The following is a 14787-nucleotide window of genomic DNA, read 5'->3' on the forward strand; positions in this document are numbered from 1 at the left end:
CATCTGTAATGTGTCACCTTTTCTGTAGAATGAAGAAGTGCTTCCCTTCTTTTAAAGTAAATACAGGCTTACAAAGATCCTCTAAACAAAAAATCCTCGCCTGCAGAGAGCAAAATCTCTTAAATAAATGGGGGTAAGCGTAAGCTGAAGCCATCTGATGTTTATGTTCATGAATATAACACACTGAAACATTTTGTCTTTGTTTTTATTGTTTATTAAAATACTTTTAAATGTCTAGTTTTAGTTTAAGAACCATCTAGTCCAGCAGGTGGCGGTAATGCACCTTAAAGCTCTAACCGCCAAAGAAAAACCCCAAAGAAGAAGAAGCCGCGAAGTTCCCGCTTCATTGCGTTTGTGTTTTAGTTTATTTTTCTTCCTCATCTAAAGTGAAGCACTAAGGTAACTTTGATCTGAGTTCAGTCAATCTTGAATTTAGCTCCTGAGTGAAGTTTTCTGTTGCTCTCCTCGGTCTCTGTTGTCAGTTATTTGTGAACCAGTTGAAAGAAAAAGCCTCTACATCAAGTCAAGCTGCTATAAACTAATTTACAAGAAAATATTAACAAATGCTAATGAAACACAGAGAAGAAAACAGTGTTATTATTAGAAGAAAGCTTTTAAATTAGCTAAGTGTAATCAGAGTTTCTATTATTTTATTAGTCTGTTACTAAGCGCTAGTTAGCATCTCTGTCACTGTGTGGCACCTGCATAGTTTTTGAATGCAGCGTGCTATCCAAGCTAGCTAGCTAGCTAGCTAACGCCAGCCATCATCAATATAAGGTCACTTCCAGCGCCAAAAAATCCAAATATGTTGGCGGTAAAAGTGCTATAATGAAATCAATTTAAAAGAAAGGTAAAAAATAAATGTATTCCAGACTAAAACACAGCTGCCTTTGTCTTATCAGCAAAGTTGTGTCAGCCCACAGGGCATGTGATTGTAAAAACTGGCCTCACCCTGAGAGGCCTGTTGTTAGAATCATTTCAAAGATAATTTGATAAATTCTGATCAGTATTCAGTAAATGAGCCTGATTAACTGTTAGCAAAATAATAATGATAGGCCAGAGATACCAGAGATTCATTTTTAAAACAAATACAGCCTCGAACCCCAAGAGGGGATCTGTGTTTTAAAAGTACTGCAGAGTTTTTAAAATAGAATAGAATAGTCTTTTATTGTCTTTGTACATATTCAACTAAATTGTGGGTGCTCCACACCAACCGTGCATGGAAAACAATATAAACAGTAAGACAGTAAGAATAAATTAGAGGACAGGTTGCAGAATGCTTGAAAGTAGTGCAATGGACTTGATATAAGTAGAGAATCGGAGTGTGACTGAGTGATGAGGGTTACTCAGATCATGGCTCAGATTTCTACACCCACTCAGATAGGATAATCTTCCACGGCACACCTGATCAGTTCTCACGGCACACGTATATATGCCGCGGCACAGTGGTTGGGAAACACTGTACTCGTTTATGCAGGTCCATCGATTGTTCTGTTTTTGTTCTTTGCCAGGGCTTTTTTTAAAGAGGAATTGCTCTCCTGGTACTGGTGTGCCATACTGCTGAATTTAGTATCGGTGCTCAAACCTTTTGTGTATGTTTTAAACAAGTTGCTCACCCAGGGAAGCTAAAATTTGTTGTTTGTGCTCTCAGATGAACATATGAGACACTTTGACTCTTCAGTGCAGTGTGGAGCCTAACAAAGTTCTGTTTTGTGTCCCAGCTGATCAGCAGGAGGAGAAGAGTCTGACGGAGCAGCAGGGGAACATTTACGCTACTTGGACTCAGCTCAGCCACTGCAGAGAAAACAATGAGTTCGACAAAGAAGGTGACAGATACTAGTGTTAAGAAATACTCCATTAACCCTTTAAGGCCTATTGGAGCAGGAATGCTCCGTTTTGCGTAACAATTTTAAAATCCCGGTAGAACTGCACTTAAGCTAACACAATTATTTTATTTAGGAATAGTTGTACTTACATCTTATGCCATCAGCTTGCCCTAGGTCACGTTTCCTTCCACATATGTATTTGCAGAAATTGCATAAAAAGCACTTGCAGCAAAAAAACATAATATACCAGAAACACGCTTTGCTGTTCATAGCACTTCCTATGTTGGAATAGATGCCAGCGCGAACTATCACATGTCCAACTTTACCTGCCAAAACCTGCCTTCAGCGACACCTATACTGGTGTTTTTAAAAGTCATGTTTGACTTTATTCTTTTCTGTATTGTTTCTGGGATGCTTAGAACTCAAACTGCACTGTTGGTAATAGTTTATTTTGATGCACATGCTGTTTGTTTGCAAATTTGCATTATAATATTTATTTTTGTTTTTCCTCAAAAATGCTCAAAAACAAATTTCCTGTGGTTGGAAACAATGTGCAACTTTTTTAAATTTACAGTTTTGAGGGATACAATTTTCTAACTACAAATATGTGTAAAAAACAAAACAAAAACAATTTAAATTTTTTTGTATTTTATTGCAGTTTTTTTGCACTTTATGTAGTTACTATGGACTTAATGCATAGATATTATTAACATTTGGGATATAATGGTCATATTGATGTATAGCAACTTGAAATGCTCCCCAAAATGGCATTAAGGCAGGGCTCTAGACTAACTTTTTGCCGGTACGCCTAACTTTAAAAAGTTAGGTGTACCAGCACAAAAGTTAGGCGCACACAAATTTTATAATAATTTATATAATATAATGTGTTTTTCTGGATACACTGTGCTTTTTCAGCATTCAAAGATTGATGACACCGTGTCAGAGCACTGGCTATGAATTTCAGAAGGATCAGGCCTTAACTTAACAGAAAAGTTAGCAATAGTTCTTTTCCTATTACAGCTACATCCACTTCTGTCGTGCCTAGGCTGCTCACTAGGGCTGGGTATCATCACTGATTTCTATAATCCATTCGATTCCGGTTTTCAAAGTCCCGATTCGATTCAACTTAGCCTCAGACAGTCAGAAATATTATAATTCTGATCATTTATCAGTACTGACTTCTTCAGAATTGTGAACATCACAGCAGATGCCTTTGTGTGAAAGTAACTGAGAATAAAACACAGAAAAACATGAAGGAGATTTTCCTTGTCTGGCTTTTTATAGCAGATAACCTTCAAAATATTCTACAATGTTCTGCATATAAAGTTTAAATTTCTTCAGTATTGAACAACAGAAAAAATAGGCTTTCTTGTCCGAGGTCATTTAAGTGAAAAAAAGAATAGAAAAAGACAGCAGCCACAGCGCCGTAAACAGCGGTAGACTGGTGGGTAATAAGCGAATGAATAATACAGAAAACAGAGATTGGAGACGGGAAACTGTTCTTGAAGTACAGAGAGAGAGAGAGAGAGCTAGCTGTGCATGAAGTGTGATTTTAATAGTCGTGGAAGCAAAACAGCAAAATTCATGACGACATTGATCAAATGTGAAGCGCAGTTTGCTGCTTCTTTTGCTGCTGGCTCAGTGAATTTTGGTTGGAGAGAGACAAAACCTGCAGCTCAGAATCAGCGCAAAAAGACGTAATCACAGCGTGGACCGGACGCATCAGGATCGCTAAGCTGAGAAAGCCGAGAAAGACAAAGCTGATTCTGATGCGTTGGCTCTGTGTTTACGTCTTTGTGTGGAGTCCGTGTACCTGCTCTCATTTGCTGTTTGGTTGTTGTTGAAATGGTTTTGTGAGCTTTAATCTGAGAATCTGGCGTTTCTGGCAAAACACAGTTATATTTAAAAGTCGATTCAGGATTTAATGAATTGATATCGCTTTATTCAAGCTACTCACCTCCCACTTCCACCTGCACTTTCAACTGGACCACGGCCAATCAGAGAGGTCCCGCCCCTTACTATCTCTGATTGGTTTAGTCCACGATAGGGGCATAATGTGTGTCTGTTGTTGACCACAGGGAAGGTTGCAGATTTTTTATTTTTTATTTTTTTGCTACCCGAACATTTGGTCGCACAGGTGCAAGCAAATATATTTTTTAGTCGCACCACTGAAAAATTTGGTCGCATTTGCGACCAAATTGGTCGCACTCTAGAGCCCTGCATTAAGGGCATGTAAAAATTAGAGATGGACCGATCCGATATCACGTATCGTATCGGTTCGATACTGACGTAAATTACTGGATCTGATATCGGAGAGAAATAAAAAATGTAATCCGATCCATTAAATTTCAAAAAAGCACCTCACAAAACTTGCGACATGGCGTAACTCGGCTCATAACCGTAGCACGTCGGAGCAGTGTGCTCACGTGATAGAGCGGCTATGTGTATTTGTAGCCTCGCTACCAATCCGGCATTTCATCTCCGAGGAAGTTATCCCAGAGAGAAGTAAAGCAAGTGTGTAAGTTCGTCTCTGAATGTTTGTAAAGCATTCCCACGATGGAACATATATGGAGCGACTGCCTCTTCTCTCCCCCTCCCCCTCCTGCTGCTACTTCAGTCATGAAATCATGATCAGCTGATCGGCTTTTCTGTCGCGAGTCCGTCTCTCTTGTTTGTTTATTGCCCACTTCACGCCAGAAAGAGGAAACCAGCAGCTGAACAACAGCAGCACGTTTAACCTTGATAAGCTGTTGTTACAATTTATTTAATATTACTTTCTACACCAGGATCCTTTTCTAGCTGACGGCTGGTAACTGTGCAGGGGCGGATCTAGCAAAGTTTAGCCAGGGTGGCCGATAGGGCATTAACAGGGAAAAGGGGGCACAAAGACATCCTTTTCTTTCTTATTCTCATTTAAAATGTCTAGATTTTAATAAATAATTATCTGAATCTTACACCCAAAGTTTTAATCTGATGTAAAATGTATAGAAGTCCATGACTGTATATAGTAACTAAGCCTAATATACCCTAGTAAGCTTTACTACTTTTTCCTTTGGGAAGGTACCATCTGTGCAGTCTGCAATTCTGTTGAAGAAAGATGTTGAATCTATTTAATTATTCTTGAAAAATAATTGATTTCTGTGAATCTTTTTTCACACTGCATCAAATTAAAGTTGATTATGTTGATTAAGCATCATGAAGTGGAGGGTGGGTGATTCCCTATCTATTTTTTTTTTTTGCTGGGAGTTTTAGAGCCCTATTATTTAGGTTACTTACTCCTTAAAATACCAGAATAGGGAGGATGGAGTAGGATTAAGTGTATTAGATTGATCACTATTACTGAACTATGAAATATTTGGGTGCTGTGTATTTTTTGCATACAGGTATAACAGAATAGCTTTAGTGTTTTGTTTTTTAACTTGAGTATGAACTTATACAAAAACAGCAAGATATTAAAAAAAAACAGTTCTGTTGATTAAAAAATACAGATTCATATCGGTATTGGCAGATATCCAAATTTATGGTATCGGACATAAAAAAGTGGTATCGTGCCATCTCTAGTAAAAATATAAACATAAGCTCTTGGTTCTATGGTAGGTCTTAAAGGGGTAAAAGATGAAGTACTGATATATATTTTATGCAAAACTAACTGAACCTTGTGCTATATTAATGTAATGTAATATTCATGTAATAATACAATGCCTACATTGTAGAGGGTGACTTTGCCTCTAAAGAGGAAAATGGGCAGGGAAGAGGTTAAAGTGGGATTCAGCAGGATTCAACCCTAAAATCAGCTGTAGTGGCTCAGTGTGGGGAAAAGAGTCACAGCTCACAATCATTTCTATTGAGAGCTCCAGTCGATGTTCTTAATGTACAGGCTGTGATCAGCTGACCTGCTGCTCTCTGTGGATGTACACAACTGAATTCAACCAGATGTCTGCAGATGTTTCATGAGTTGTCCTGGCTGATTTCCATCCTCTACACCAGGGGTGTCAAACTCAACTGCACAGGGAGCAAAACTCAAGGCACACTTTAGGTCGCGGGCCAAACAAGATAAACATTTATTGAACACACTAAAACCATGTTTTTAAATAGAAATATGAATAAAAACAGACAGGAATTTTATTCCAGAATAAATAAACTTAAAAAATCAACTTTAACTTTAAATGTTTTGATCTTCATAAAAATATATCCTGTCAAAATTATGCAAGTTAGAAATATGAACATGCTGCAAAAACCCCAGAAAAAATAAATGAAAACATACACAAGGTTGGAGCTGCATGTAGACGGAGCTGGGGCATTGCTGCAGGAATGGAACTAATAAACTGTGCAGGCCATTCAGTGTCGTACTTTGCCTTGAGTGTACCATTACACTGCAGCTCCATCTGAATCTGCACAGGTGCAGTTTCCACGTAAAGAAGAAGCTTGAAATTCTCTTTTTGTGCTTCACAGTCACCAAAGCGCCGCGAACTCAGTGCGCTCAGTTTATCAGCAAAGTGCGCCGACTTGGTTCAACATTACTTGGCAACAGGGAAAGTGAGACAGGTTGCACTGGTGCATTTGTGACAGCTTCACTTGAAATGCCTTCACTGCATCATACATGCCATGTCCATTGTTAAATCTCCCAATTCTTTTGATCTTTGGGCTGAAGGAAGGACAATACTCGGTGTATAAATGCTCAATCAACAATCTTTTATTCCATACAATTCAACACTTTTGAGCATAAACTGTTACATATGATTTATTATTATCGAATAAATTATACAATTATAGAAATATATAATAGGAAACAAACAGGAAATATAAAAAAGTACAGACCTGGTAAACATTTATTACTATTCTGAGTGTGTTAGCATTAATATTTGTGTACAAGCAGGAGGGATGGGCATGATTTTAGAGTGTTTGAACAATGATTAATTATCTTTAACAGCAGGTTGGATGTAATGTGTTACTACTACCAGTAGGTGGGGATAAGAGACCTTTAAGGTGTTTGGTGCCACACTCCACCTTCAGGTTTAAAACTAATGTTAATGGAGGGAGTTTGAAGCTTCAGTTTGTTTAATGACTGCATTTCACTCACTGCCTCTGTTTGTATCTCTGTCACTGCAGGACCAACGTGGACCGAGAAGTCAGCGCTCTCAGGAGGCCGACAAACCTCACAGAAGAAAGAGAGAGAAAAAAAACACCTGTGACGAGTGTGGGAAGGATTTTACCTGGAAGTTTAAACTAAAACAACATCAGCTCATCCACACTGGAGAGAGACCGTTCAGCTGTGACTTGTGTGGAAAGTCGTTTTCCTGGAAGAATTCCCTGAAAAGACACCAAGTCGTCCACAGTGGAGTTAAAGCTTACAGCTGTGATCAGTGTGGCAGAGCTTTTATTCACAGTAGCCACTTACAGAGACATCTAGTTACCCACTCTGGAATTAAGGCATACAGCTGTGACATCTGTGGAAAAACATTCAGCCAGCTAGGGTACCGAAATATACACCTACGCATTCACACCGGAGAAGATGTGTACTGGTGTGATCAGTGTGGCAAATACTTTACAACAGACGCACACTTACAAAGCCACATGTTTACCCACACTGAGGAGAGACCTTATCAATGTGACCTGTGTGAGAAGACTTTTAAAACTCCACAGTACCTGAGAAAACACCAACAGATCCACACCAGAAAGAGACTCTACAAGTGCAGTTACTGTGAGGTTTGTATTTTTATTTTATTCTTGTAAGTTCAGTCTGACTGTTTGGAACAAGTCTGCTCATTAAATTGTGTTAGCATGTTAGCACTTCTGCTGCACCGAAGAGTAGCTCTGAGCCATTACTCAGGTTTTCATTTCATTTAAGTGTAAGTCAGATGTTACTGTAATATTAAATAAGTATTGCTGTAGTATTATGGTGGTAGTATTGTAGTTATTGTAGCCCAGTAAACTGAGTGTGTTAATCGAAACAGTAAAATGTAATTGGACGTCTGCAGAGATGCTCTTTATTTCAGGCGACTTTCAGGATAAAAGTGTTGAAGGACTGACTTACACTGTCTTTGTGTCTTTGTTTAGAAGCAGAGCGACACAGATGGATCCACTTCTCAACCCTGTCATCGCTGTGGTGGTGGGAAAGACTTTCGTTGTGACATCTGTGGAAAAACTTTCAGTCACCAAGCCAGCCTAAAAATACATCAACGTAAACACACTGGAGACAAACTGAAATACTGCAAAGAATGTGGGAGAAGCTTCCCCACATCAAGTGACTTAAAACAACATGAACTCTTTCACAGTGGGGTCAAAAAGCACCTCTGTGATCAGTGTGGGTCATCCTTCACCACTGCAGGTGACCTTAAAACACACAAACGAGTCCACACAGGAGCGAAACCATACAAGTGCAGACACTGTGACAAAAGCTTCTCACATTCAGGTAGTCGTAACGAGCATGAACGTACACACATGGAAGGAAACTACAGCTGTGAGCAGTGTGACAAGAGCTTCAGTAATCTCAGTTCATACTCTGCACACAAACGATCCCACGTTACTAATAAACTGTTTCACTGTTACCACTGTGCCAAAACATTCACTTCATTATCTGCTCTGTGCAAACATCAGCGCGATCACGCAGGGCTAAAACCGTTCCCATCACAGGACGACATCGAATCTGAAGAGAGAGAAACATCCTCTTCTGGTTTCAGAGTCCAACTTAAAACCCTGGAGATCAGGCTCCACAGAGCTCAGGTCGGCTCTCCTTAAGTTTAAGTTAAAGTTCAAATGAGGCTATGAATCAAACTGTTCCTATAGTTCAATGTTAATCTTTATAAATTGTTCTTCTGTAGTGTTTGTGTTCAGTCGTTACCTTTTTTTTCAGTGGTTGGATTAAAAATCAGTTTCAGTTGAAGTTTTTATTGAATGTATTTTGTTAAATAAAGTTAAAAAAATGTTAAATAAAGAATTGTTTGAACGACAAAGATTTTGAGCCATGATGTCATTTCCTGTATTTCAGAGTAAAGACTGAAGTGACGAATGGAAACATGTTTACAGTCATGGAATAAACACTGATGGGTCATCTGTAGGAAGTACTATTGCTGACCTGACAGACTCGACCTTGTTTACAAAGAAAGAAAGGAACTGATGACATGTGTCAGCAGAGGCTTTCAGGGTTGTTTAGAGTAGAGCTGATAGTCTTAAAGAGAACATGGCGATTATGACAATTTAACACAATGATCTGAGAAAAATATCTGTTTCTCTCATTTTCACCGTATTCTGATCAAATTTCCAACATTCTTTTAACATGACCGGTACCGGTCCGTGAGTCGTTTGGTACCGGGCCGCGAGAGTTGAGGCTCAGGTGTGAAATGTATGGTTTTCAGGGTTTTTATCGGTTTTCAGTGTTATTTTGTTAGTGTTTTTATCGTTAACTCGGTTTTCCTGGGTCTTTTCACGTGTGTTATGAATAAATCTTCTTTTTTTCGGTATCGGTACTAGTTTTATTTTGTTGAATTTATCCGCAACACCTTAAAGGCCGGTCCGTGAAAATATTGTTGGGCATAAACCGGTCCGTGGCGCAAAAAAGGTTGGGGACCGCTGCTGTAAAGTATAAAAAAAAACTCCTCCCCCTGCTACGCCTCAGTAATCTAATGTATTCATCAATTGTTCTCTTAATTATTCAAAGTTGGTTCAACTTATCATGTTCTGGGTTCTATCCTTTATGTATTTAATCTTCAATTTTATTTATTTGTGTAAGCGATATTTTTGACAACCTTTAACACACTTAAAGAGCCGCTTTCACCGTCTTCCCTCCAGCTGTTTCCTGTTGCTCGCTCTCTTCTTCTCTTATCTGATCATCTCGAGCACGTCTTGTACAACACTGTTACTTTTGCAGGCACACATTCAGTTACAAGCTCAACCACATTTTGCCCTATATACAGTGGGGCAAAAAAGTATTTAGTCAGCCACCGATTGTGCAAGTTCCCCCACCTAAAATGATGACAGAGGTCAGTAATTTGCACCAGAGGTACACTTCAACTGTGAGAGACAGAATGTGAAAAAAAAAATCCATGAATCCACATGGTAGGATTTGTAAAGAATTTATTCGTAAATCAGGGTGGAAAATAAGTATTTGGTCACCTCAAACAAGGAAAATCTCTGGCTCTCACAGACCTGCAACGTCTTCTGTAAGAAGCTTTTCTGTCCCCCACTCGTTACCTGTATGAATGGCACCTGTTTGAACTCATCATCTGTATAAAAGACACCTGTCCACAGCCTCAAACAGTCAGACTCCAAACTCCGCCATGGCCAAGACCAAAGAGCTTTCGAAGGACACCAGGAAAAGTATTGTAGACCTGCACCAGACTGGGAAGAGTGAATCTACAATAGGCAAGCAGCTTGGTGTGAAAAAATCAACTGTGGGAGCAATCATCAGAAAATGGAAGACATACAAGACCACTGATAATCTCCCTCGATCTGGGGCTCCACGCAAGATCTCATCCCGTGGGGTCAAAATGATCATGAGAACGGTGAGCAAAGATCCCAGAACCACACGGGGGGACCTGGTGAATGACCTGCAGAGAGCTGGGACCAAAGTAACAAAGGTCACCATCAGTAACACACTACAACGGCAGGGAATCAAATCCCGCAGTGCCAGACGTGTTCCGCTGCTGAAGCCAGTGCATGTCCAGGCCCGTCTGAAGTTTGCCAGAGAGCACATGGATGATACAGCAGAGGATTGGGAGAATGTCATGTGGTCAGATGAAACCAAAGTAGAACTTTTTGGTATAAACTCCACTCGTCGTGTTTGGAGGAAGAAGAATACTGAGTTGCATCCCAAGAACACCATACCTACTGTGAAGCATGGGGGTGGAAACATCATGCTATGGGGCTGTTTTTCTGCCAAGGGGACAGGACGACTGATCCGTGTTAAGGACAGAATGAATGGGGCCATGTATCGTGAGATTTTGAGCCAAAACCTCCTTCCATCAGTGAGAACTTTGAAGATGAAACGAGGCTGGGTCTTCCAACATGACAATGATCCAAAACACACCGCACGGGCAACAAAGGAGTGGCTCCGTAAGAAGCATTTGAAAGTCCTGGAGTGGCCTAGCCAGTCTCCAGACCTCAACCCCATAGAAAATCTGTGGCGGGAGTTGAAAGTCCGTGTTGCTCGGCGACAGCCCCAAAACATCACTGCTCTCGAGAAGATCTGCATGGAGGAATGGGCCAAAATACCAGCTACTGTGTGTGCAAACCTGGTAAAGACCTATAGTAAACGTTTGACCTCTGTTATTGCCAACAAAGGTTATGTTACAAAGTATTGAGTTGTATTTTTCTTATTGACCAAATACTTATTTTCCACCCTGATTTACGAATAAATTCTTTACAAATCCTACCATGTGGATTCATGGATTTTTTTTTCACATTCTGTCTCTCACAGTTGAAGTGTACCTCTGGTGCAAATTACTGACCTCTGTCATCATTTTAGGTGGGGGAACTTGCACAATCGGTGGCTGACTAAATACTTTTTTGCCCCACTGTAGGTGTCTCACTCTCCATATGTTTCCTGTCGACTTATTCATGGCATGAATATCTTTAACACCTTCTGCATCACTACTTGCTAAGCAAAGACAAAGCAAAATGTTTCACCTCTACCCTAGAAATAAATCTACGTAATATCTGTGACCATAAGCGTGCATGCATTGACCTTTTACTGCACTCTAAGTCACCTTTCACAACAGATCATCTCTTCATGAGCACTTTTTCAGTATGTGTAAGAAAGTGTGCATTATAACCGCTTATTCTACTAAAAGATCAAAGAGAAAACAAACATTTTCAACGTCACTTCCTCTGCCTCCGATATCGGTCATCCTACCTTTTCGACAGATTTAAAAGCCTCTAAGCCCAGGTTTGCCCACCTTGCTGTTCAATTGACCGTTCTCTGTCCAGGACAGCGGCCCGATTTCTAAGTCTTATGTTAATTTATAAGCGCTTCCCGCAGCTTAACAGGAAGCTCCACTTAACCGGCGTCTAAGTATCCCACTTTTTTTTTAAACAATGTCTTTTTTATTAAGAGGTTTCCTTTTGTACACATAAACATCAACATATATATTATACATATAGACAGAAAGAAAAGAGAAGGATTACAGATGATCTGTACATTAAGGGTTTTTTTTTTTTTTGTGTCCCGTTTGGATCTATAGCCATCAGAATTGTTGTCTTAAGGCCAAGAAAGATGCCAAGCGGATTTATTTTACCAAGTGGATCATCATGGCCTTGCGATATTGGTCCATTTGATTGACCTTTATTATAATTATGAATTTATTTTATTTACAGTTGCTACAAACGGGACAGACATGACTGGGGGATAGGACAGGGAGAAAGAATGAAAGAAAGAGAGGGAGAGAAAGAAAACCAAAGGGGAGAAGAGACGGTGAGAAGGGGGGGAAGAAAGAAAAAAAACAAACAAAAAAAACAAAAAAACACCTGGGTCACCTGTATGGAGAAAAAAAACAGAAGAGAAAGCAAACAACAAAGAGCAACATAATAAAAAAAACGGCACCATCACAATAAACTAGCTAGCAGTAGATATCAGTTGATACTAAATAATAAACGATATTGTGCAGCACAATGTGCTTTGAGGCAGCAGCCAAGAAAGCTGTAGTCCGCGTCTGTGAATATCCGTGTGTACACCTGTGTGCATACCTGTGTGGATCAGCATGCTTGCATTCCAAAGGTTTCTCCATGTAATGATCTGCTAGAGGGTGTGGGGGGGCCACAGCCCCGTCCACCAGGGCATGAAGCAGGTATGGAGGAGAACAAAACTCCAGACATCCAGAGGCCCCCAGAACACAACAGACCAAGGAAGACCAACAGAGGGGCAGCCGCGCCACTGTCCCAGTAAGAGCTGAGGAGAGTCCCAGATGAGGGCTCACTCAGCAGCCACGGAGCAGAAGCCAGGGGGAGTTGCAGTGACGCGCCCGTGAGCTCCGCCGGCAGCCAGCTGTGCCTGAGTGACCGAGCCCCAGGCCGAGAGGCCGGGGGCACCCCACCTCCGAAGTGGCCCGAGCGAGCCCCAGGCTCCAGGCCCCGATAAGCGGCCACCAAGGAGTGAGCCGGTGTGTACCCGGACGCCCACCCCCAGACACAAAGAACCACCAACGCACCGACACCTGAGGGAGTCCGCCACTGGCAGGGGAAGTGGTGGTGGGTGGAGATAGGCCTCCAAACCTTGGAGGGCCTGAGATGTCCCCAGAGAGGTGGCGTCTGATACCCAACCTGACATATAGACACAAACATCCATTCCCACCCTCATGCTCTCATATGCACTTACTCCACACTCAACCAACGTGGAGACAGACATAAAGAGACGCTGTACACACGATCACACTCCCCAAGCGTACTCTACGAACCGGGTCTAGGTACCCTTGCCCCTGGAGGGGGGAACTGCACCCAGACCCAGGTGGTCTGTACATTAAGGTTAAGTAGTACATTTAAGCTGTGAAATGAGTCCAAAAATGTATCTTCGGCTGTGAAATAAAAGAAAAAAAAAGAAAAAGAAAAAAGGGAAAGAAAGAGAAAAAAAAAGAATATAAACAAATGTATAATATATCCCAAAGTAACATAATCCCTGCAAAACAATCCCATTCATTCCCACCCAGGTCACTGCCTGCACCCGCACACTGTATTTCCACACCTGACTTAAGAGAGTTCGCTGAAAAATTCTTATAGATTTTGAAAAGCATCAAGGAAGGGTCCCCACATGTCTTGAAATTTCCCAGTGGAGTTCTGAAGTGAGTGTCTTATCTTTTCCAGTTTTAGACAGGCCATGAGGTCATATAACCACTGTTTGTGAGTGGGAGGGGCAGTGTCCCACCACCTCAGTAGGATTGCCCTTCTGGCCAACAGGGAACAGAATGATAATGCCTGTTTTTTAGAGGCCGGTAGAAGCACCTCATTCCCACTGATGCCAAACAGAGCAAGAAGGGGGCCGGGGGCCAGCGTCACACTGAGAATTCTGGACAGGGTACGAAAAACCTCTGACCAGAACTGAGTGAGATTGGGACAAGACCAGTACATGTGGACCAGTGAGGCTTCAGCAGTTTTGCATCTGTCACAGTATGGAGTGATTTCAGGGTAGATACGGGATAATCTGGATTTTGAGAAATGGGCTCTATGCACCACTTTGAACTGGATTAAACAATGGCGGGCACATAGTGATGTAGTGTTGACATGTTTGAGTATAGAGGCCCATGTTTCATCAGAGGTTGTCATGTTTAAGTCTTCTTCCCACAGTGTCTTGAGCTTGGATGAAGAGGTATGTGTCAAATTTAACATTTTATTGTAAAGCAAGGAAATCAGCCCTCTATTGGTTGGATTGAGTTGTAGAATAGTTTCTAGTAGTGTAGGCTCTGGTGGAGGGCTTGAGCCTGAAATCTGGGAACAAATAAAGTGCCTGACTTGCAAGTATCTGAAAAAGTGTGATGGTGGAAGAATATATTTATTAGCAAGTTGTTCAAATGATGCTAGTTTGTTGGCTATGAATAGGTCCTTAAAGCAAGTTATTCCACTTCTGTGCCACTCCGCAAACCCACCGTCCTGGGTAGAAGGTTTAAAGAAATGGTTAGATGCAATGGGGCTGAGGAGGGAGAAGTCACAAAGTTTAAAATATTTCCTAAACTGGCCCCATATTTTTAATGAGTGCACCACTACAGGGTTGGGAATGAAGTTGAATGAAGAGGATGGGAGTGGAGAACAAAGTGCAGCTAGTAAGGATATACTGTTGTCACTATGCAATTCCATAGTGACCCAGTCAGGACAACCACTCCGATTATGGTAAAAATACCAAAACACCAAACATCGTATGTTAGCAGCCCAATAATAAAAACGAAAGTTGGGAAGTGCAAACCCACCCTCAATTTTAGATTTTTGAAGATGCATCTTATTGAGCCTTGGGCGTTTACCCTGCCATAGATAAGATGAGATG

At 41.0% G+C, this 14787-nt stretch overlaps 1 protein-coding gene across 2 annotated transcripts; it reads left to right on the forward strand.

The window, feature by feature from the left end:
- Positions 1-93: 93 nt before the first annotated feature.
- Positions 94-8767, forward strand: LOC143420472 (uncharacterized). Of its 2 annotated transcripts, none has more exons than XM_076888686.1 (4): positions 94-399; positions 1722-1826; positions 6936-7532; positions 7884-8767. In XM_076888686.1, exons 2-4 carry the CDS (start codon positions 1809-1811, stop codon positions 8562-8564), a joined length of 1296 nt encoding a protein of 431 aa, XP_076744801.1. In that variant the 5' UTR covers positions 94-399; positions 1722-1808; the 3' UTR covers positions 8565-8767. The 2 variants fall into 2 exon arrangements, with proteins under 2 accessions (XP_076744801.1, XP_076744802.1); XM_076888687.1 differs by having other exon boundaries at positions 7887-8767.
- Positions 8768-14787: the final 6020 nt, after the last annotated feature.

Source organism: Maylandia zebra, linkage group LG9 (assembly GCF_041146795.1).
Source record: "Maylandia zebra isolate NMK-2024a linkage group LG9, Mzebra_GT3a, whole genome shotgun sequence".
Taxonomy (NCBI): Eukaryota; Metazoa; Chordata; class Actinopteri; order Cichliformes; family Cichlidae; genus Maylandia; species Maylandia zebra.